The sequence below is a fragment of the Micropterus salmoides genome, unplaced genomic scaffold, assembly GCF_014851395.1.
Source record: "Micropterus salmoides isolate LMB-PRFRI ecotype aquatic unplaced genomic scaffold, ASM1485139v1 Ms_hic_scaffold_20, whole genome shotgun sequence".
Taxonomy (NCBI): domain Eukaryota; kingdom Metazoa; phylum Chordata; class Actinopteri; order Centrarchiformes; family Centrarchidae; genus Micropterus; species Micropterus salmoides.
Window position 1 is genome coordinate 3,794,409 of NW_024041151.1, and position 24,420 is coordinate 3,818,828.

General features: G+C 39.9%; 1 protein-coding gene across 3 annotated transcripts; it reads left to right on the forward strand.

The window, feature by feature from the left end:
* On the forward strand, positions 1–24,292 carry scarb1 (scavenger receptor class B, member 1). Of its 3 annotated transcripts, XM_038733574.1 has the most exons (13): positions 2,489–2,790; positions 4,262–4,422; positions 8,139–8,280; positions 8,379–8,582; positions 9,461–9,556; positions 9,647–9,762; positions 9,854–10,020; positions 10,923–11,041; positions 14,911–14,984; positions 15,123–15,174; positions 17,201–17,347; positions 21,639–21,711; positions 23,447–24,292. In XM_038733574.1, exons 1-13 carry the CDS (start codon positions 2,671–2,673, stop codon positions 23,452–23,454), a joined length of 1,479 nt encoding a protein of 492 aa, XP_038589502.1. In that variant the 5' UTR covers positions 2,489–2,670; the 3' UTR covers positions 23,455–24,292. The 3 variants fall into 3 exon arrangements, with proteins under 3 accessions (XP_038589501.1, XP_038589502.1, XP_038589500.1); XM_038733573.1 differs by lacking the exons at positions 2,489–2,790; positions 21,639–21,711 and adding an exon at positions 1–220; XM_038733572.1 differs by lacking the exon at positions 21,639–21,711 and having other exon boundaries at positions 2,491–2,790; positions 23,447–24,291.
* Positions 24,293–24,420: the final 128 nt, after the last annotated feature.

Here is a 24,420-nt window from a genome sequence, read left to right on the forward strand (position 1 = left end):
CTCTGTATCCATCTCTCTTCATGACTTGTTGGCCCTGCAGACTCAACAGAACATAACATTTTCTTCCATTATCAGACAAAACTGATCATTATCAGCAACCATGCCCATCGATAAAGCCAAAATAGCTCTTGGATTTGTAGCGTTAGGGACCCTGACGGTTTTGTTTGGAGCCGTTTTGCTGTTTGTGGGACCAGCGATAATGAATCACCAAATAATAAAGGTAGGTCATGTCAATACTTTAATATTTTGAGGTTATTTTGTTGTCCAGTTTCACTTCAGCTTTTTTATTACCAATTGAGTCTAACATTTCCTGATTTTTCTCTTACTAAGAGCAAATTATGTGACACTGAACAACTTTCTTCACAAAAGAAGCTGAGCATTCAGATAGACTCTGCTGATGCTTCACATTTGCATGTTCATAGTCTGAATAAAAAGATCATCTGTGCTGCAGGTTCCTTGTTATTAGTTTTGGCAGATTTAGCGCTGACTGCTGCACCTTCATAGACAGCATTTGTTGTTGAGTTTTGTCACTCGTTTGCATGTGTAGTCTATCTCTCCCATTTTCAGTGCTTAGTATAACATGTTTTTAGACACCACAGCTGGTGATGCAAGGCGAGTTCTTGCTAAATGCATGTTAGATTGTCCTTGTTGATACTGTGTCACTGCTGTTTGTCCTAGTCATTGTCCTGAATTGTTTTTAACGCTTTGTGGTGACACCATAAGCTATTTTTCACTACATGGACAATAAAGTTCTGAACTAACCAACTAACTGAGGTGTAGTTTTGTCTTAAGCAAATTCCAGTTTGGGATATCTTTCTGCTCCAAATCAAACCTTGTTAACGATAAAAAGAGACAATTCATTAAGGATTGATGATCAACGCATAAATATGAGTAACAAAATAACTCTACTGTAACTTTTAAATATTGACAAAGCGATATTTAACAACACATACTTAATACTATGAGTATTCTCTTAATAACTAACTAAATAATTTACTAATGTATAAGGTCTAAAAATGAGTAAGCTGCAAGACTTCAAATTGGAGCCTCTCATTCAGTCATATATGGATCCATATGTGTATTAGAGCCATTATTGGTTAAAAAAACAAACTGTGGCGCTTCTATTCAAAGACCAAAAGCATAAAAAGTTTCATTATTATGGGCTTATCTTTCACTGTGTGGTGTTTGATAATTGTATTATGTTGCAGCTGGGTGAAAGTTCCCATGGGAAAGTAGCTGGTTTGAGAGTTTGTAAACAATTCACAACCGTGGCTTGATTCTTCATTATCCTGGCCTCCTTTGTTTTTAACCACTGAGAAATCAACTCAGTTGCAGGCACAAGGGGGCGCTATAGCCGCCACTGAAAGAAGATGGATTTCACAGTCCCTGAATGCCGCTCACTGAAACTGAATGTCTGTCAGAACATTCACAGGAAAATACGTTAATACAAAGGTGAATAAATAAAGAAGCATGAATTTAATTAATGAAAACATTTATATTTTAAATCTGTTTTTGGTGTATTTAACAAGATGTTTATTTATTTATTGAGCATTGTGGCAGACACAGCCCTCCATATCAGTCACAGGAGACATTTTACTGAAGAATGAGTACTTTTACTGCTGATACTGTAAAAAACATTTTCCTCACATACTGTATAAGGGCGTCACTTTGTGTTAAAAAGTTGTGGGGCTCAGATGCTAAAAGCTTTTGACGGTCTAACAAGAGGATTGGTATGAGGTCAAAGTAAATAATTACAAATAAAAAATATAGCATAATGATGGCTCATCAAAAGGGCATGGTGTAGAGTGGACAATATGAAAATACTCAGCATAAAACACACAAGTAACAGTCCTGCAACACCATGACAAAACCACATCCACTGTAAAGAAAGCACCAGTGATAAGATTAGGCCAGTCACTGCCTTAAAATATGACAAGATAAAAAAACAACTTAGAGTCACATTAACATGTTAGCTAAAGATAATAAATCAAACTTTACTTTAGATGTTGTTTTGATGCTTCAGACTTTTTTAAAATTAGAGAAACAAGATGTCACAAACCGACTCAACAGCTGTTGAAAAAAGAAACCGTGTCAAGAATTTGTTAAAGTCTGATTAGTGCATGCACATTTTAGGGTAGTTTTAGAACCAGTAGGTTACTTTTTTGCACAATGCACACTTGTTTCTTCTGTATTTACCTTGCATTGCATGTTTTTTTATTGAGCAAATAACCTTTCTCAAAACATTTTCAGCTCTTAGCAAGCTAAAAATTTTACACAAATTATTCTTTCAAAAAACAATTGAATTAAAACACCTCTGTGTGTTTTACTTTTACTTTTTAAAGTAAAGAATCGGAGTCCTGCTCCCATCAGGGTTTCTGAGTGCACAACGAGCCCGAACTACAACTCCCACAATCCTCAGCTCAGCCGACGCATGCGTAATCAAGATTATAAATACGGCGAAAATGGGGAGCTGGTTAACGTTATCGATCAGGCAGATGAAGAAGCCGGGTGCACTGTAGACTTTAAGTTTGAGCAGCAGCGCTTCATGTTGAAACACAGGTGAAGTCTTCACAGCTAGCTAGCTAGCAGCGCGCAGCTGTCTGGAGCCAAACAAAGAACCACACGGAGCCAAACAAAGAATTACGCACGGCGAGCTGTGCGTAAGAAGCCATGGCAATTAATAAAGCCAAGGTCGCTTTTGGGTTCATAGTCGCAGGTGTGCTGACGGTGTTTTTCGGGACTGTTCTTGCTTTCGTGGGACCGATAATCATCGACGACCAGGTGGTGAAGGTAAGCGGCGTCCTGACCCGGAGAGTTAGCTCGGTAACTTTGTTCAGCCTTTAAATCTGAAAACAGGATGACAGGAGGAAAACAAAGGCGGCGTGTGCAGGAAAACCAACTTGTCATATGTGCCCATGTTGCTGTAAATCCAAAGGACATCTTGTACACAAGCAGCATGTGCAGTGAGCTTCACTGAGCCGTGCTCCTGCAGCTGTGCTGAAACACAAAGGGTAAAAATATGTGCACAACGTTATATATGAAGAGACATTCCTGTTGTCGTTCAGTTTTAAGTTGTATTTTGGGTCAATTATAGCTGTTAAATACAGACAGCCCTTCAGTTCTGCTTAATGGTGCACCTGGGAGGATTTCCAACTGGAAGACCATCTTATCCAGAGAAAAGTGTTAAACAAAACATAATTGAATGATGTGTATTCATATTAAAATGTTAAAAACCAGTATGCATACAGCTGTCGAATGTGAACTAAATTGTACCATAAAGGCCAAAGATTCTTTAAAACAGTATTTCGGATGTCTGAAAACTTTTATTTTATTTGTAAAAATGCAAAAAAGGATTTTATAGGTTTTTCCCGCATGTAGACCACATTAAACCAGGTTCAGACAAAACCCACGATGCCTAGAGCTCTCAAACCTGGACTAGATTGTCTCAAAGAGCTTAAAGTTTCTTTGAAACAGTTTCAGATTTGTGAAAATGACTTTAAAAAACAATTTATAAATCTGCCTTTTATTTCCTTTTTTTTGTTGTTGTTGTTGTTTTTAAAGATAATTTAGCCTCTCTGGAACAATCTAGTCCAGATTTGAGAGCTCTAAATTGAGTGTTTTTTGATCAGAGTTTCGCCTTAACTGCTGAACCTGAAGCTAACTTCATCGTCCTACAATCATTTCACACTGGCCTCTTTTTACAGAGACAAGTAATCTGATCCAAAAGAGCTTCTGTTGAGTAACAAGTCAAATCAATTCGTCAATTGACAGAAAATCTGCTGCTTTTCTCCGTTTCATGTAAATTGAGAAGAGTTTTTGACTGGACTTTTTTCACTTGTTGACTAAACAATTAGTTCATGAGTGTGGGGGGGGAAAACAATTGTATTGAAAATAAATTGGATCAACTATTAAAATCTACATGCCTGTTTCAGATTTTAAAATCCTGCTCGACTCTGGAATAATGGGATTAAACCGTGTGAAGTGAGATCACCTTGGACATTTGAATAACCATCGTGGACACAGTGTTTGTACTCCAGTCTTTCAATGGGAATACAGCTGAAACGCTGCCTTTTTTTATGTTGGTTTATATAGATTTAATGATTTTAGACCTGAAATGATTAGTCAAATCGGACATTAGTTGATTTTAAGCTTTTCTTCAACATATATGATCTTAAACTGAGAATCCTTCGTGGCTGTGGGCCTCCTGAAGATATCTGATAATGGGCCTTTTTAACTCCTACTTCTTTCCCTCTGGTGTCAGAACACAGTGATCGACCCAGACAATGACCTCACCTTCACCATGTGGAAAGACGTCCCTGTGCCCTTCTTCATGTCTGTCTACTTCTTCAACATCCTCAACCCTCAGGAGATACTGGCGGGAGAAAAGCCCATGGTGGAGCAGAGAGGACCTTACGTGTACAGGTACACAGTTTAGATTAACATCCAACACATGCTGAACCATGCATGCTTCTGTTTCGGTCCACTTTGTCCTGCAAGATGCAAAATGTGGCGTGACGCCGAAACCATTTCAACAAGTCTTATATTAAACTACAAATACAGTTGCCATTTTGTTTGCATAAAAAAAAATGACAGCAAATGCCTTTTTGTAAACATGAATATCACTTAAGTGTGCATTATCAAGATTTTTATATTATTTAGGTAATACAATGAGGTGCGGCACGGTGGTGCAGTGGTTAGCACGGTCTCCTCACAGCAAGAAGGTCGTGGGTTCAAACCCTGGTCTTCCCGGCCTTTGTGTGGAGTTTGCATGTTCTCCCCTTCAGTTTACGCGCTGTTAGCAAGTCAGAGTGACTGAAAAATCTCCGCAGCGTTGTCTTCTGCCGTGTTGCCATTGACCCAAACAAACCCACGTTGCATTGTGCGCATGCACACCTGCTTCTGGGAGACGCTGGACAGTGTTTGCCGTGAGATTATACCCGGTTACCATGGTAATTTAAAATCTGTACGGTAATGATAACCGTCAGGAATTTTACCGTTAAACCGCTAATCGTTTCATCCCTAACTACTATGTGGCTTATTCTTTGTGCCAGAGTTGTATCTCTTTCAGGGGTTCAATCTGTATGTGTAGTTACTCCCCACATCCTGTTGCAGCACACCTTGACCTAGATTAGATGAACAAAAAGTTCTAGCAGCACAAGTATGTGGCTTGTTCGTTATGTGGGAGACAAAGTTGCAGAACTTACATATGTGCAAGGAGGAATGAGTTCAATCTGCACGTTTTTTAAATCATTACTCCACACAGTCTGTAGCAGCACATGTTGAACTAGACTGGATGATGAACAAAAAGTTCTACGACGACAGGGCAGGTCTTGTTCTATATTTTTATTATTGTCTGCGAAACCCATGGAAAAAAATGAAACCAGCAACACCTCAGTCCGTCTCTCAGTCCTGTCCGACTTCCTATCTGTGGCTCTCTGGTTCCTGCTGAAGACGTAAATCTTTTAAAAACTCCTCGCAGATGTATAGATGTTTAATGAGGCTCAGTAATTTCCTCAAACAGCTGCTCGCTGTAGTTTCTGTTGACAAACAAGAGGAAATGGTGCATATGTTGGGGACTACTTTCAGCGGCGGATGAATCCACATGTGGATCTAGTGAGTATTTGAGGCAGCAGGAAGGTGCGTGTGGGACTGAGTCAGAAAAACAGTGGAGCTCATTCACTGCTGGTTTAAGATTTTTTGATAGAAATAGAATATTTAATCCTTAAAAAAGAGACCCGTGGTCAAATCGAGATCCTCACGCTTCTCTTATGAAAGATCAGTGGTGTTTGGTGAAATGGCCTCCTAATAATAAAGTTAGCTGAGTTGGCTTTAAAATAAAATATGCAAATTATTTTAATTGTTTCAAAGATGCGTGTATATCCAGACGCCGGTGAAAATGAAAGGAGTTTGTTCTGTACGTAGAGGAGCTGCTAGCAAGGCTTTATTTCCTAACGTTAGTCCAGAACAACTCCATCGTTGCCACAGTTGCCTTCCTGCAACAACTCGCCTCTCAAGTGATTTTAGAGTGAGAATTGTCCTTGAGCGAGACATCCGAGTCCCTCGTAAGGATCCTTTCCATGAAGATGTCTGTGGCCTGCAATACGACCTGCTCTGAGCAGGTTACCGTCGTGGTTAACGCACACGTTACCTGTATGTGTTGGCTACACACCACGTGATCGAATCACTTTAGATTTCGTCCTGACTTGTTGCAGCTGAAATTAGGACAACAGCATTACGTTCATACAGCGAGCCCTGCAGCCTCGGTGATCTTAGGCAGGAGATCTTAGTTCGTTTAAGGAAGCCCGTCTGTCTAATTGAATTATCCTAAATGTTTTCACGTATTTAAGATTGACTTTTATACGTGTTTAAAAATACAGAGATTTTTTATTTATTTTTAGTTGAAAGTCTTGAAAATTTACAAGAACAAAACTCAGAAATTCCCTGAAATTAAAGTCACAAAATTCCAAATCACTCTGGTGTTTTTATCAGAATTCACCCAATTCACGGCAAATTCAAACTCTTTGCCAAATCTGATTTTTAGCCTTTAGTTTAGATTTGGGTCGTGGGTTGTTCCCTTGTTCAGTTATTTTTCTTTTCTCCTCCTTCCATGCGTCTTATCTCGCCTCTTACTCTTTATCATTTTATCACATTAGCAGGATTCACAAGGTGCAAAGTGTTCCATGAGCCAAAGGTCGTAGGTTTGGTTTCAGAGTACCAAAACATACTGTTTATTTAACAGCCTGATAGTGTTGATGATGTTTACTAGATAATATGTTGATGATATTTAATAATTCAGTAAATGTTGATAAAGTTTACTAGAAAGAGCTCTGTGCTCTACTCATGTTTATTTATTAAATACAAAAATGCTTTGCAGTGGCTCTTTGCAGACTTCCTTACACTGCCTGAACAACATTCCTTTCCTTTACTCCAAAGATATCAGATGTAATAATGTTTCTCCTCCAGACAGTTGCGGTCGAGAAGCCCTGAGCAGTTTCCCTCTGCTCGTCTCTCCTACGCCGTGCACACAACAGATTCTACCTGTACATTGTTTATTTATTTATTTTTTCCTGAAACGGAAACTTCTCAAGGCTTCGTTTCCTTCCACTGCTGCAGAAGAACTATAAGAAGATGCTAACTCATAACTTGATCCCTGGAAATTGTAACTCTGAAATTCAAAGTATTTTGCTGACCTCAACTTTGTCTTTACCTTCTTTGGTTATTCTGCAGCAGTGGAAGGAAATGATTGATTTATTTGCACAAAAAGACAGAGCGGCTGGTCATCCTACAGTGAAATAATGAACAAAACTCCTCCATTTAATTGTTAATATGTCTGAATGTTTTGTTTAGGTTTAAACATTGTTTTTAACTTTGGCAGTTTGCTGTTTACTTTATTACCATTTAAGCTTTTTCACTGGACTTGTACTACTTATATTTACATACAAACTGGAAAAATAGTGTTGTAAAACTTCTGACTGGTAGTTTACATGCTCCCTCCTGCTAACTTATACATAGACATAATATCAGTTTCCATTTTTACACGGACGATACTCGTATCTTTTTAAGCTGTGAATCTGCAGAACGCTGTCAACACGCTGAACTGCCAGAATTTCCTGCAGGGAAACGCTAACAAGACCGAGATATTGACCGTAAGTCGAGAGAGTGCAGATATCCAACAGTCTAGGTTTTCTGTCACATGTTAAATCAATAGTTGAAGGAAAAGCTGTGAACCGGCGACGGGGTCGGTGATGCACGTGGGGAGCAAATGCTGGCCGGCGTGGTCTGATCCAACAAACGAGCTGCTGTAGGTCAAACTGCTGAAGAAGTGGATGCTCGTTCTGATAGAAAAGTGTCTGAACACACAGTGGCGTCCAGGCTGTTTTGGCGGCAATAGGAAGACCAGCTGGTCATAATGTTGTGGCTGATAGGTGTATTACCCTCAGGGGACTCAGGTGAGGGTATCTGCATTTTTATGGCACCTTGTCTCATCTGGAGACAAATGTTGAGAAACTTCAGTAAGAAAATCCATCTGAGACGACGACGACAGCGATGTGACGTCTTCTCACGACCTTTCATGAAAAACCACCGAGCAGGTGGAGAATGAGGATGTGTATAAATGTTTAGGTTTGTTTGTCTTTCAGAAAACACATCCAGAAAGACAACATCACATTTCATCCCAACAACACGGTGTCCTACAAGGAATACAGACAGTACTTCTTTGAGCCGTCCATGTCTGTAGGGAACGAGTCTGACGTTGTCACGCTTCCAAACATGTTGGTGCTGGTAAGACGCCGTTTTTCTCCCCTCGCTCGGCACACGCTCTCTGCTTTACTCGCCCGCTGTCCTGTCTTCAGCTTTCTCTCTGCGCTCTGTGTTTTCAGGGTGCAGCGGTCATGCTGGAAAATCTGCCGTTTGCGGTGCGTTTAATGATCAGCGCCACCTTCAAGACTTTCAACGAGGGGCCCTTCCTGACCAAGACCATAGGCGAGCTGATGTGGGGCTATGACAGTTTACTGGTGGAGTTCCTGAATCGGTACCTGCCCGGCATGCTGCCCTCAACGGGGAAGTTTGGCCTCTTTGCTGAAGTGAGTGTTTTAAAATGCATTTTCCATGTTCACATGTGGTGTTGACCTTTAATCACCTTGAACCGGGTGTTCAGAGCAAAAACAAGGCAAAGGTCTGTGCTTCAGGAGATAGTGAGATGGTTTCTAGGAAGTGCAGTTTAAGTCACACGCCCATGACGTGAGGTTTATCAGACACAAAGACGCTGCGCAGCGGTTCTGAGACTTTTTAAATGTCTGCTGTGACGATTACAATTAAATACAGTGTTCACGTGAAGTTATGGCAAAAGCTGAGGAAAAGTGCTCTACAAATAAAGATTATTACTCTTTTTGACCGACTTGAGGTCTGAGTAGGGCTGAACGGTTTTTCTTTGCTGTTTTTTCTACCAAGATTGTACTGCAAACAATCTGGATTCACGCTGACGTTTGTGAGTAAGAGGAAATAAATATCGCGTGAGGTTTGACTGGTGTGAGAGATGGGAAATCAAAAAAGCAAAACAATGGACGGTGAAAAACCTGATTATTCGTAACATCATATGGGTGAACAAATATTTACTGGATAAATTAGCCTAATTTTATTTTCTGACTGTTATTTTTTTAAATTGTTTAATATTTCCCTATGTTGCTTCTATGTTTTATGTAAAGCACTTTGAGACACCTTTTCTTTAGCTTAAATGTGCTAAACGAATAAGCTTGTCTTACCCATTGCTGAAAACATGCAATCAGTGGATCTACAGAAAATCTATTAACATTTTTGATGATCATTAGTTGAGCAGAATTAATAAACAATTAGCTGAAATTTCATGTTTTGCTTTTTTTTTTTCTTCAAATGAGCCTGTGTGCGTTTTTCACTTCAGTCAGGCATCAGTAGTCTCATGCAGATGTTCAACTATATCTTTTAGTTCAACAACTCCAACACCGGCCTGTTCACCATCTTCACTGGAAAAGACAACATCAGGAACGTCCACAAGGTCGACTCCTGGAACGGCCTGACGCAGGTGAGACTTCAACACCGCAGCCCGCAGGACTCTTTATGGGCTCGCGTGTCTTCGCCTTCCCCCCCTCTGACCCGTCCTCTCTGTTCACAGCTGAGCTACTGGCAGACGCCTCAGTGCAACATGATCAATGGAACAGCTGGACAGATGTGGCCTCCCTTCATGACCAAAGAGAGCACTTTACCTTTCTACAGCCCTGACGCCTGCAGGTAAAACTCCTTCCTCTTCTTTTACTCTCAGGTCTGTCTCTCCGTTCTTTTTGCGTACTTGCAAAAACCATCTTTCCGTGTGTGGTTTCAGATCTTTGGAGCTCGTTTACCAGCGTCCTGGCGAGTTTAATGGCGTCCCTCTGTATCGATTTATTGCACCCAAGACGATGTTCGCTAATGGGACCGATTACGCTCCCAATGAAGGTTTCTGCCCCTGCAGACAGTCCGGCCTGCTGAATGTCAGCAGCTGCCGCCACAGTGAGTACACGTCTGCACACCTCTGGATTACCTCTGACTTGTACGTCGTGTCAGTGAAGTGGTCCTGACCAAACCAGCGCACGCCAATTTAGACTTATAAAATATATTCAAAGCTTAGCAAGTTATGTTTCTGCAGGATTAAGCAGTGACGAGAAGAAACATATTTGGTTTTTTTATTGAAGATTTTTAAGGCTCATTTGAAAAGTGACCTTATTGGTTTGAGTGTTGTGGAATTTACAAGTGACCAGTTTCTAAAACGGTATTTAATACGAGAAAAGATCATTGAATGAAGAAACATTCTGGCTGCATTGCCTGAGAGTGATGGTCCAATATGTCTGAAGTTAGAGACTGAATTTAACAGTTTTTGATACTCTGAACTATTTTACTTAAAGGCTGTTGGTTAATTTCATATATTTTACATATAAAATATAACAATACATCATGTTTTTATAAGCATGCATAAATTCTTAGCCTGCAAAGTTACTAGTAACTAAATTTGTCAGATGAATGTGGAGGAGGGAAAAGTTCAGTAGAGTAGAATTGGCATGAAATGTAGATGCTGCAAGCAAAAAGCAAATGTATCTAAACTGTCGACATAATTGTAATACTGTGTTTTTCTGTTAAACCGTTTCCTGTTTGGGATCCTTTTTCCTGAGTTCTTCCTCACTCTAATCGAAGGAATTGTTCGAATTGTTCAGATTGTGTTCAGCGACTTGTGATTTGTGCTGTATAAATTAAATGATCTTGACTTGAAATTCTCAAATTTGTTCAAAAAGTGCAGCTGAAACTCAAGTGCATGAGTAAATGTACGTTTTACCACAGCTTAAAGGTTTGAATTTTCACCTGATGGTGTTTCATTCAGAGAATTGCAGAATAACTGAACAGTTTCTCGTCCATTTTAGAGTCTCCGTGCTTCATCTCTCATCCTCACTTCTATAACGCCGATCCCGTGCTGCTGGACTACGTGCAGGGCCTTCATCCAACTGAGGAGGAGCATGGCCTCTTCATAGACATTCACCCGGTGAGCGACACACACATATATAAACAAAGCTTAAGAAGAGCTAAAAACCAGCACAGCTGCAGAACTTCATTGATTATTTAAATCTCCCGAGGCGCCGACGGGATCAGTCAGGATCTAACGTCAGTTGATGATCTTTGTTCTTCTGCAAGTCCAAAAGGTCTCACACGGTCCACGTTCATACAGCCAAGCTCCACCAGAGCGTCTAAACATGTTTCAGAAGCTGAAAGTTAAATTCTGTTTCCTCTTGTCTGTCCTAGTTTTTTCGTTTTGCTTCTTAAATGTCCCACAATATTTGCTGCGACTGTGCGCATGGATACGTTTAAATGACTTGACGGCCGCGTCCCTAATCATTAAAGTAAATCTTTAATAAAAGACACTACAGGGAGGGAAATGTTCATGCGGGTCCAGGTCTCTAAATCTGAGGAAATTTGTTGGGCTGGGTGGCAGGTGGAAGATTCATGCGCACATTTGGATCACGTCAGAGCTGATCCGTGCATTATTAGCGGGCTCACGCTGTTTGTTAAAACACAGCCACAGCTGTGGTGCAGACCGCAGGTCAGTCTGTATAATAGTTTACAAGAATTTGAGAAGGTGTAACACTACAGCAGACGGCAAACATGAACACCAACATACTGTATGTGAAAGCAGCTACACAGTCAACAACAGGAAGTAATGCATGCGGACTGAAGGAGCGACCAGTTCATCGTGGTTTCTAATAATGCAGCGCATTGAGAATCAGGAGGTTTCATAGAGGAGACCCCTCGTCTCTCTCGCTCATCCGCATGTGCAGGAAAGTCCTTTTACAGGGAGTGGGAGATGAAACGTATTGGATTATTTCATTTTACACCATTTACAGTGGGGACGCTGGGGACATGTCCCCACCACTTTATTAAATGGCTGATTTTGTCCCATCACCCAAGCATTTGTTAAAAAAAAACAACCTTGAGAGGTTTATTTGCACAAAAAGGAAACATACAATGTAAATTTTGAATTGTCATTTCTAGCAAACATTGGTGCAGAAAATGTCTCCAGAATGCAGGAAATTGTTTAATGCTGCACATTTCCTGGGAGAGGACGCCCCCCCGCCCGCTCTTATATCTCAGCATTGAATATTTCTTTAAAATAGTGATCAAGTATCTTCTCGTCGCGTTCTTGTGATCTATATATTGTACATCGTCCGATCTTGTGAACTAAGTGTATCGTCCCCAACACGTTTCAGCACAATGTGTTTTTTTTTATGCCCAAAACAAACCTTTTGATAATGCGCCAAGATTATGCACAGTTAACTAGCAAAAATGGAGTAGGATGCGTCCTAAATGCAGTTGCGGCGTGCACTTTAGACTGACCGTGCACTGTAGGTGGTTGAAACGGTGCCGAGTGCATGTGGCTTTTTTTTTTTTTTTTTTTTTAAACATATCAGAAACAAATGAGTGAATCAGCTGACATAAAATTGTTTTAGTGGGGCTGTTGTCCTTGAGGTGATGTGGTCCGCTTGAGCAGAGGTGGACAGATTACATATCAGGGTCAAAGGAAGTCACTCTGCTACAGCCTGATTGTTGCTGTATTTCATCCGTACTGACGATCACATTTGTTGTTGCTGACCTGCTGCTCTAAATCAACTCCATGATATCAGATTTTATCTTTGTTTTTCTTTACTGATAGGTTTCTTGTAACATGATTCATTTTGTTCTCAGTTCCTTATACAACAACTATAACTAGCATTGTGATAAGGTAATTGGAAATTGGTCCAATTCTCCGTAATTGCAGCAGTTTGTGAGTTAAGGGGTGTAATAAACAGTCTATGGCCCCAGTAAAATATCAGTTTTGATAACAAAACAGTTTCTGTGCAGATTGAAGCTTGCTTGTTCAGTCAATTTCAGCCAGTCTGCAGTAACATCAGGTTACTGATTAAGGGAAACCGCTTTCTGCTCATGAAGCTGTTTTTAAATAGCGAAGGGAAAACTTGTTGGATGTGACCTCTTCGCACTACAGATTCAAGATTTCTTTAGTGACTTCACAGTACACTGTAGTATGAAATTACATGCAAAGTTCACATTTAAAAATAAAGCAATTAAAAGCACAATAGAAATATGAGATGGATTATATAAGAAATAAAAATGTAAAAGGAGCATGTAGAGTGATAAAGATAAAACGTTTAAAAACCGGAAGACTAACGGCCCATTCTAAGCTGAAGAAGACGCCCTTCAATCGAACCCAATTCTACTTATTGAATCTCTGTTCTGGTTCCTTCACCACAGATCTTATCAGCGCTCGCTGACCTTCATCCTCCTCGCTGATCTTCCCCTTCATGGCTAAAGTGAAAGGAGTCTCTGTCCCAAAGGGGACTCCTCTCTAAGAAACATATATATTGAATCATTTGTAGCATCGTTGGTTTCCCTTCAGTATAAAAGCTGAACGTCAGCTCAGATGTTGCTGCTGACGTAGCTGGCTGACATTAGGTCGGCGTAGCAGCTCCTGGCAGATCAGAGACACTTTGATGGACTGTAAAATGCTCACTGCAGTTCAGTCAGGAGCTGAAATATGCAGCAAGTCGGGAACCGATGAGCAGAATCCAAACACACGGGTCTGATCCAGTCCACTGTTCTGGGTAATTTAGTACCTGTTCCAACTTGAAACCGTTCTTGATACCCAACCCTACACACTTTTTTATATTTCTGTTGTTGAAAATGAAACTCCTCCGTGTTTCAACTCTTTAAGCGGTCTCTGTGTAGTAATGTAGAAAATCGTGTGGGGCTCGGGGACATTTAATTTCCTGCAAGTTCAAGTAGTAAACACTTGATATCCGGTTCCCACATGTTACCAAACATCCAAGTCCAGTACTTGAAGCCAGATGAGTCCAGATGCCTGAGGAAATAGGATGGCACGAAAGGGCGAAACAGTTTTAAAAGCGGTGCCGTTTGTACGAAGTACATTGGTCTTGGATTTACACTAATTCCAGATTGCTGTTGCTGAAACGAGAGGTTTTAGTTTCCAGAAGACAGTTGTGAGAGAGTGAGTGATTCTGGTGAATCCAAATTTGAGAAACCCCACTGCCTGTCTGAGCGGCCACATCAGTTTGTTCGGCCAGAAAAACACATTAACCTCCAACTCTTCATCCGTCCGTATCTGTTATCAAGATGCAGTTTGCTGTGACTTTGAAATCAGCAGCTGCTTCAGATAAAGTTTGTTCAAACTAAAATCATAGTCTAAGCAGAGCGCTTTATATGCTGTACAGATTGTATATCCCCATGAGGCAATCCTGTGATGTCGGGGCTAAACAAATAAAATTGGCTTCAGAATCCGAAACAATTTTATTGCAGGACTTTGCTTCAGTGACAAGGTGCATAACAACACACATCAATCAAAGACAGATGTGCAATATGGCACTTTATCATTTACATAAAATATGTTTACAATGGGATTACAAAGAGTGTACTGTCGAGACCTGCTCTGTATGAAAAGCTAACTTCAGTTGATTTGGCACTATATATAAATAAATTGAATTAATGCTACAGTGCGTGACAGTTTAGACAATAGTGTGAAGTCCAACTTGTTCAACAGTTTGTTTGTCCCTTTCCTGTTTTCATAACGATGTACAGAGAGCCCTGACCTCATCCTCATCCAGCACCTCTGGGATGAACTGAAGGCTGTTTTTTCGTTGTTGCATTTCACTTGTTTTTTTTTTTTCTGCCGTGCCGTTTGCACGTGTGTGAATTATTCGATTTCCCAGAAAAAAATCACACTCAAACATGAGGATTTCCTCCTTTTGTTAATTGTTTTTGGTTATATGGAAACATTTCTTTATACTTTCTTTAATTGTTCCCATACTATTCCCCGTGTGAGGTTTGTTTTTATGTCTCTCTTTCTAGCTAACGGGCATCCCTCTGAATGTGGCCATCCGTCTGCAGCTCAACCTCTACATGAAGAGAGTGTCAGGAATTACGTAAGGAAGTTATTCCCTAAATGTCCCCACGCCATAAACGTTTTGACAAGTATTGTTTTTATGTGCTCATGTGGCTCGTGGATATTTCCTGTTTTCTTACCATTCGTGGTTTGAAGTTGAGCGTTCTTGTCCTTGCAGAGAAACTGGCAAGATTGCTGAGGTGGTGATGCCGATGCTCTGGTTTGAGGAGGTAAGTTGTTTATTAATAAGAGTATTCAGCGATACTTCTTCGTCTTATTCAAGTACAATTCTTATTTTGGTGCCTTGGGGTTCTTACTTCTCCGTTCCCGGTTTGTCATCGTTTTCCCTGTTAGTTCTACCTTTTTATGTACTACAATATTTCACAACAGTTTTCTCAAGAGTTGCCAGAGTTCGTGAAACACAAAATGTTCTCCTCCTAATTTTGGCATCAAAATCTCACATAGGCACAAACATCTGTATCATATTACGTCTCATTTAAAGTTTTATATAGAGCATCGGAATAATAAAATGCTGTAAAAAAACACACAGAATTTAGTATTTGAAATGATACAAAAAATCTGAATGATAACCTAAAATATCGATCAGGCGTCTAATCCCAATTAGACGCCTGATCTGGAAGTTTTTTTTTTTTTTATTTTATTTTTTTATATATCAAAGTCCACCGGGTCACTGTTTCAGCTAAGCTGCTTAGATCACACATATAAAGGTTGTAGGTCAGTATGGACATGATGCTACACATCATAAGATCAGTTAGATTCTCTACAATTTAATCGTTGCGTTCATTTTACAGAAACGAGCACCAAAATATTATTCGTTCAGATTTAACGTCACTGTAAATGAGACGTAAAACAAGTGGTGATTCCCTAAAGCGGTCATAAAGTCTGAATGTGTGTATTCCAGTTATTTATATTCCTTAAGTCCGGTGTGGTTACACGTGGTCTGCGGTTGCGAGGCCGGTCATGTGTACTGCCAAATTCTCTGAAACGCCTTTTGGAGACGGCTTATGGTAGAGAAATTAACATTCAATTCACGGGCAACAGCTCTGGTGGACATTCATGCAGTCAGCATACCAATTGCATGCTCACTCAAAACTTGCAACATCTGTGGCGTTGTGTGATGGAACTGCACATTTTGGAGTGGCCTTTTATTGTGGCCAACCTAAGGCACACCTGTGCAATACCCATGCTGTCTGATCAGCACGTGTGAGGTGGATGGATTATCTCGGCAAAGAAGTGCTCACTAACACAGATTTTGACAGATTTGTGAACAATATTTGAGAGAAATAGGCCTTTTGTGTACGTAGAGATCGTCTTAGATCTTGTTTTTGCCCTCATTCATCATGAGCTGAACTCAAAGTGTTGCCTTTTTATAATTTTGTTCAGTGTATAATAACTATGGGAATCTTTGGCTTTAATAATAGTAATAGCAAAGTCCTTATAGGCAAGTCCTGCCACTCGGCCGCCGTCTTGGTAACTCCTCAGGGCAGCTATTTTGGACTAACAAGACCAGGCTCCTATCTGAATGAATGGAGACAGAGCCAGAACTGCACTTCTACTGGTCACCAGGACATAAACACTACATGAATAGAATCGGCATTAAAATCTAATAAAAATTGCTGAAAGTGTTTGACTTTGCCCCAAAGTAAGGCTTAAAAAGCATTTTCTTTGACCGGTTATACTTCTTCCACGTAGAAGTAAAACAGACCCCTACGTCAGTGGAACCACACGATTGGCTGAAATGATTCCCGCTTTGGCTGTTAAAGGCAGACGATTAGCTCTTTAGCAGGAGGGGCGGGATAACCGCCATCTTTACAGTTACAGGCTTTCCCCATAGCGTTGTATTGAGGATGAGATTGAGTGGCGTGTCTCCTCTAAAATGTCTCTAGTAATGGTTAAATTCATACATTGTTGAAACAATTTTAAAGTACTTTACAGTAAATCCACATTTATACCAGGCAAACAGATGCTTGTTTTGTGTTCCTGTTCTGCATCGAGCACAAAGAGATCAACCCTGGAGCAATCATGCAACAGTCGTTAAAGTAAAGAGAAATGCTTTTAAACGCACGCTGCGGTGATTCAGTGATCTGCTGGTTTAGTAATGAGCATTGAAACGTGTGCCAATATGAGGTGATTTAAAGGTAAGAAGCTAACGAGTCAGTTTGTCTTCCATTAGTTTTGCACATTAAAGCTGTATTGTTGTATAATCCTGTAACACACATTATCTTTCCTCCTCAGAGCGGATATATCGACGGGCCCATCCTCTCTACGTTCCACACGAACCTGGTCGTCCTGCCTGCCGTGATGGAGTACATGCAGTACGGCTTCATCGGCCTCGGCCTGGCGATGATAATAATCGCCGCCATGGTGCATTACAAAGTGAAGGTAAAGCTGCCACACAGTGTTTATATAGGTTTTTATTTTAACTGCATGTGGCACGACACACGTTTGCACACGTTCTCCCACTAACAGATGGGAAAAGGAGCAGGAGAGGCTGCAGATAAAGATGCTCTGACTAATATTTAGAGTGACTAGGGCTGGGCGATGAGGCCAAAAATGTTAGCGCGATAAAAACATTTCATATCATTCAGTATCGATTATTTGGATAAATGTCAAATCATTATTTAAAGTCTGATTTTTGCTCCTGAATGAAAGTTGAACAGTAGCAGGTGGTTAAACTTTCCTTTTATAGTCATAATGTGACAAACACTCGATGCCAAACAGTGGATTAATAAACAAATCTGAGGTAGAACATTTTTTTAAAACTATTATGATAGTCTTTTTTTAACAAATGATTAGTAACTTTTTTCCACAACAAAATAAATATTTTAATAGAAAAATTAAGTGCTCATTGGCTTGTGATTCAAATAAATTCCAAATATTTATTGACCATATATTGTAGTGGTGAGGAAAATTATATTGGTAATTACCATTATTTATTTAAGGCTGACGAATACATAATTTATCTACATTAGTAGCCTAATCTGATTTGATTAAATGTAACTCATCTGCTGCCTTTTTAGGTTTATACCTTTTTTTTAACTTACAGCTGGTGTTGGATCATTTTCCGCTCAAACAAAGAACATAGAGCTTTTAAAGTTCATAATACAGTTAAATATACAAACATAGGATTCAGAATTGAGGTCTCTTTTCAACCATTAGAAGTAGAAGTTTGCGCAGTAAGATTATTATGAAAACAAGACCCAAATTGTTATAAACCAGAATTGGCTGGTATTATTCTATATTTTTCTTAATCTCAGCAAATCCCATGAAAAGACCAAAACCAACAACGTGTTAGTCCGTCTCTCCGTATCGTCTGACTCCCTGTCTGTGGGTGAGTTTAAAACGATCATGTTGAGCACCTCCTCACAGTCACTCTTGTTCCTCTGCTCACATGTGCTTGTATAACACTGCAGCACCAGACTTTACCTCTACAAACTATCTCCTCCTCCTTTGACTGACCGGATAAAGAATGAAAGTCAAAGTGGAGCTGGCTGGAGAGCTCGTCCAGCTGCTCCTCGGTGGTCTGGGGCGTACTCCACAGTAGTGCTTATTAGTAAGGACGAGGTAACAGGACCTGTGCTGTCACTCCTACAGTATATCTTACACTGCTGCCCGTTAGCTTAGCATGAATACTTGATACAAGGTGTAACATTAACACCAAACTGTAACTTCTGACCCTAAAACCACGTCTTAACCCTCAAACAGCATCTTTGGAGACATAAAATCTTTGTCCCCACAGTGACACGAGCCCCCATCGGTTAACTATGTGCATTCAGGTTAAAGTTCACGCCGGGATATAAAAACATGAAACACACCCACACTAATAATACAGTTGACACAATTGACATGCAGGTCATTAGATTTCTTGTCCCTTTTGGTTTAAATCATTTAGGGAAATTTAATTTATTTGCTAGAGTAAAGTATTGTTCTAATGTCACTGAGGGGCAGTTTGTCTCAACAGTAGTCAATAATAACTCATACACTATAGACATACAAAGATGAATGCTGTACACAACTGGCGACAGCGTCACTGTTGTCTGAGGAGAAGCACAAAAGAAGGGAGCAGCATCTCCTCTCTGCAGAGAGTCGCAGGCTCTGTCCCATTTTGTCTAAAAAGCCAATAGCTGGTGGAATAAAAAAACGCACATCTGCAAATTAAAGTCGCTGTGTTGGAGTCCAGTAAGATGACCTGTGTGGCTCTGACTCTGTACAGGTGACAAAGGTCACTTTAAATTTACACCTGTAACTTTACAGCACGCAATTTAATCTTTGTTTTTCACACATGCTTTCTAGAAAGCTACAGTTTCTCATATCTGTCCGCTAAATAATGAAAGCTACAATAAAGATAGCTAGCTTAGCTTAGCATAAAAAGGCAACAAAATCCAGCCAACCAGCAGCTCTAAATCGCGCTGCTTTATCGCTTGTTTGTGTAATCTGTACAAGAGGAAGGGTTGAGGTTAGACGGGTAGTTGTGATGTTTAAGATTAGGGAATAAAATATGTGAATGAAATGTCCCCACAGGGCTAGAAGAACGAACGTGTGTCTGTGTGATGAAACCAAACATTACACTTGTTACCATAAACCAAGCAGTTAAAGTTAATGAGTGTGTCATGTTGACATCTCCCTATCACAACACTGTTTGTGTGATCTGATATGTCAGCGGCCCATAAAGCACCCTGACCTGACATTTGGCAAGAGGTTCAAATTCCAGTGACATGGTTTAAGAGATTTTATAATATCATTATTTAAAAGTGTTTTTTTGTGTTTGCAGTGGTCTCAAACAAACACGACAATAACTTCCACTGTGACGAACTCTGGGGTTTGTGAAACTGTCCTGATCAGTCATCCGAATGACAAATTTTGATTTTCATTTGATTTTGAGCTGTGATTTCAACTCTATTGTGGACTGGAGTTGATTTTGGAATTCATTTTTCGAATAGTTGCTTCCTTTCTTGTAAATTGGAGGATTAACCTCCACTTTTCAGTCAGTCTTTTCTTCTGTTTCCTGCAGCAGCGGTGGTGACAGCTGGAAAGGGTTTTATCAGATTTCCAGGTTAAAAAAACTGCAATTAATTATATCAGAATGTCAGATATTCAAAATATTTTGTTTTGCACGAACTATGCTGTTGCTTTCAAATCGGTCAGCTAGACGTAAGACCTTTAGTCAATGGACAGAAAATTGGCAGTGAAAATTAATTGGTTGTTCGAAACTGATCCTTTTTTTGTTTTCAGCTCCTCAAATGGGGAAAAAGATGAGCTTTTTTTTGTCATCCATGATATTGACGTTAAATATCTTCTGTACTGCTAGTTGGCCGGTACAAGATTTATGAATGTCAGCTTGGACTTCTGGGAAACTGTCATGTGCACAGTGGTGGACGAAGTACAGAAATTTTGTACTTAAGGATAAGTAAAGATACCATGGCTAAATATTACTCCACTAAAAGAAGTTTTTCAATTTAAATTTCTACTTCAAAGTACAAAAGTACCTGATTTTAAAAGTACTATTATACATGTTACTATTATTAAGTTTGTCAGGTGTTGCTGGCTTGACAAACTTGTCAAAATTGGATCAGATTTCTGTCAATCAACTATTTGTTTCGGTTAATTTATAACAAAACATATTTTATAAACTCTTCATATGTTTCGTGTGTAAAATCTTGAAAAGTTAAGTAACTGAAGTTGTAAATGTAGTGAAGTTGAAACTAAAACCTCCGAGATGTGGTGGAGTGGAAAGTGGCAATAAAAAAAAAAGAAAATACTCAAGTACACGTTCCTCTTAAATTGTACTTAGTACGAGACTTAAGTAAATGTACTTGGTTACTGTCCACCAACATTTTATAAGCCCAAACCTTAAATCGATTGATAATGAAGTAATCGTTAGATGCAGCTCAACAATGCACAACTAAATAAAAGTGTAACATGCAAACAGCTTTCTAAAAAGACCCAGTTGACTTTTGACCTTACAGCATGTGAGGGCAGGTATCTCACAGTGAGTCCACCCCTCACATTTTTCATCTTTTCATGTGACAACACTGAAGAAATGACACTTTGCTTCGGTGTAAAGTAGTGAGTGTGCAGCTTGTATAACAGTGTAAATTTGCCGTCCCCTCAAAATAACACATCACACAGCCGTTAATGTCTAAACCGCTGGAGACAAAAGTGAGGACACCCGTAAGTGAAAATGTGTGGGGTGCATCTGCACATTCACAATTCGTCAAGTACTTCTTATATAAGGTATCCAATTAGACCAACGCTTTCTACTACAGAAGGGATGACCTAGTGGCTAATTACAGCCGGTCCAGCTCTTGTGGTTTCTGACCATAAGTCTCAGTTTCAGCATTTCTTATCTTTCCTTTCTCATTAAGCTTTGTTGCATGATAATCAGCCCATCCAAAGAGCTGTGGGGGCAAACAAACCGAACGCCTTCACGTGTAATTGTGTATGATCATGTTAAAAAGACACTGAATGTAACCCCTCGCATGCCCTCTTTAACGGTGGAAACGATTACCACCAGAAATGGCTTCTTGCATGAATCTCTGCACATCCACCTTCTAAAATCACGCTGCTGCTGGTTTCATCTCCGTAACAACCTTGAATCAAACCAGCAGCTAATTGTCTTTTTTTTGTATTTTCTGATTAGCTGATGTTTAAAGACAGTTTGGTCGTCTTTTAGGAATCCGGTAAAGAGCCGGTAAAAGGTTCACATGACCATGAAACAAAGGAGAAATATGTCATGAGTAATTCAGGTGGGTGCGCACACAAAGACATACACATGTACTCGTTGCTTTTTGTGTGTTTTGGGGGGTTTTTGCAGTTCAGAATCACGTTTATTGCCAAGTAGGTTTCATATACAAGGAATTAGCCACTTGATTTTGCTTAGTAAGATTTAAAAAAAAAAAAAAAAAAAAAAAAACCAATGCTACGACAGTCAAAAATCACAAATGTATATAAAATTTTTAAAAGTTCATTAAAAGAAAAGAGCTGTATGCTGTTTGAAACGAAGAGGATGGAAAGTGCAAAGGTTCTTGTGGCATGACGTTTTGGTGTTGATGCATGAAGATGTGTAAAGAGGTGTCCCAGTATGAATATAATAGGAAGAACACCACATTATTAAAGCATCAGCGTTTCCTTCCCTTGACCCCTAGTTGCACCAGAGGCGTGCGACGTCTGACACATAAAGCAATTGTAAGTTGTTTTGGATAAAAGCTAAAGGAGTAAATGTCAGTGTAATGATGGCCAGGAACCAATGGCGTGGCTATGTTTAAATAGTCATCCATTTTCTTTGTCAGTTTAAAGATGGGGTGAGCGATTCAGGAGAAATGCAACACCATGACATAGAGAGCAAACGACGACACCGCAAGTAATGTTAAGCTGATGATACACGGGGAAACTTTTTGAGGAATGTTGCTGGTGGCAAGTCCAACTATGTTTTGAACAGATAGCGGCGGGGAGGGGAAGAGGATTACGGTAATCTCTACTCATTACCACTGATAACACTGCCCAGTACCGTTGCTCTACAAGTTGCTCCATGTATCATCAGCTTTACTAACGTTAGCTAAGTTAGTAGTCAGTGTACAAACTATATATTGTTTTCAGCGCTCACAGAACGGAGGAGATGATCACTGAATTTGACAAAAAGATGTGTATTGGATTAGAATCACTGACCCCACCTTTAAAGGGCAAGGCTGATGAAAGTCTATTTTTATTATCGTTGATAAATCCAATGAAAAGACCAAAAGTAACAATGTGTCAGACCGTTTCCCAACACTTTGACTTCCCGTCTGTGGCTCTGAAGACAAATCTTTAAAAACACCTTGCACATACTTTTTTAGTGGCCAGACCCCTGGCATCTCTTTTTAATGCCCTGGGAAACCCCTTTAGTGTCGTTTGTGCATGTGTAGGGTTTGGCGGTCAAGTTAGCGACAATAAATTTTCAATTTCCGTTTTTAGACTTTCAAAATAAAACTAGTGGTAATGTTATGACATGTTGGAATTTGGTTTACGTTTAGGCACAAACTACTGGGTTAGGTTAAGGAAAAGATGATGGTTTGGGGTAAAATGGATACGGTACTGACGTGACATGACTTTACTTAAGTCACGTAACTAAAAAGAATCGCTGACTTTTTGTTTCACATGCTAAAAGGAACACCGGTCTCCTGGGTCCAGGGTCCGGTTTCTGACTCACCCATCCACCTCCTTACTGACTTGTCTGTTATTTAAATACTACACCTACCTTTAGCGTTGTGCTACGACGCTAAATGGCTCCCCAGTGCGTTACAAACTGATGTCTTGACCGTGCTTCCATATGTGACGAATTCAGCATTTCTAGGGTTTGTTTCTTTTTTTTTTTTTTTTTCTAGCGTTCAGCTGGACTGTGTGGCTTTATGGCTAATATTCTTGCCGGATGGTATTTTATTTATTTATTTTTTTTGAATGAATCTCTTTTGAACACGTCCTCACGCACTCTTTCTTCTGACACAGACGATTAAAGGCGACACACCAGAGGGACACACGAGCACTTCAACCGGAGAGAAAGACCCTCTACTACAAGATGACGAGGACTGATGAGACACACACACACACACACAGCTGGTGTTGTGTGGACTCTGACGACCGACATCATTTGAAAACACTGTCACACGGTGCTCAGTATATTTTAAAACTCGCACAAAAGATAAGCTTTGCTGTATTTTACTGTACTGTACAGTTTATGAAACACTCAGCCGGAGACCCGTGTTCACTTTATTTAGTGCTTGTGTTCAAGCTGCTGGGGTTGAGACTGTGTTGTCTCTTCAGGCAGAGCGAGTCGAGATGTTCTGTCACTGAAAACCACTTTTTTGTATTTAAAAAAAAAAAAAAAAATTAACTGACCACAAAAACACCATTTCCAGTTTTTAACGTGTTAATTTTTCTGCCAGGTGTTTGAGAATCATCAGTGTTGAGACGAAACATTTTCTAGTTTTTTTTTCATCAGTAGGAGTCGTACACGGTTATTGCGGTGGCTGTGATTTTTAAAGAAATGTTTCTGTAATAATAAACAAGGGAACTCGCAGGAAGCGGTGTCTCTACTGAGCGCCAACGTGCCTTTATTAAGAGGGGAGACATTTCTTTATCAACTAACCTTCGGGTCCTTCGTGAGAGTTGAGACTTCAAGCAGAGTATCGAACAGTCGTCTGACGATTCTCTCTAAAGGTGTGAATGTAGTTCTTGAATGTGTAACACTGTCTAAAGGAATGAATGTTCAGTATTTCAGTCAGCCCTTTGGTGTCAAATGCTTATGTTATGAGATAACTTGGAGGTAATAATAAATATATTTGAAATTACAATAATGAACTTGTGCTCTATTTATTTTTTTTCTTCTGTCAACACATTACCCAACAGCATGTAACGGTCCAGGTACAGAATATGGTCCTCAATGAGGAGCACTCGGAAGGACACTCGGGTGTAAACAGTAC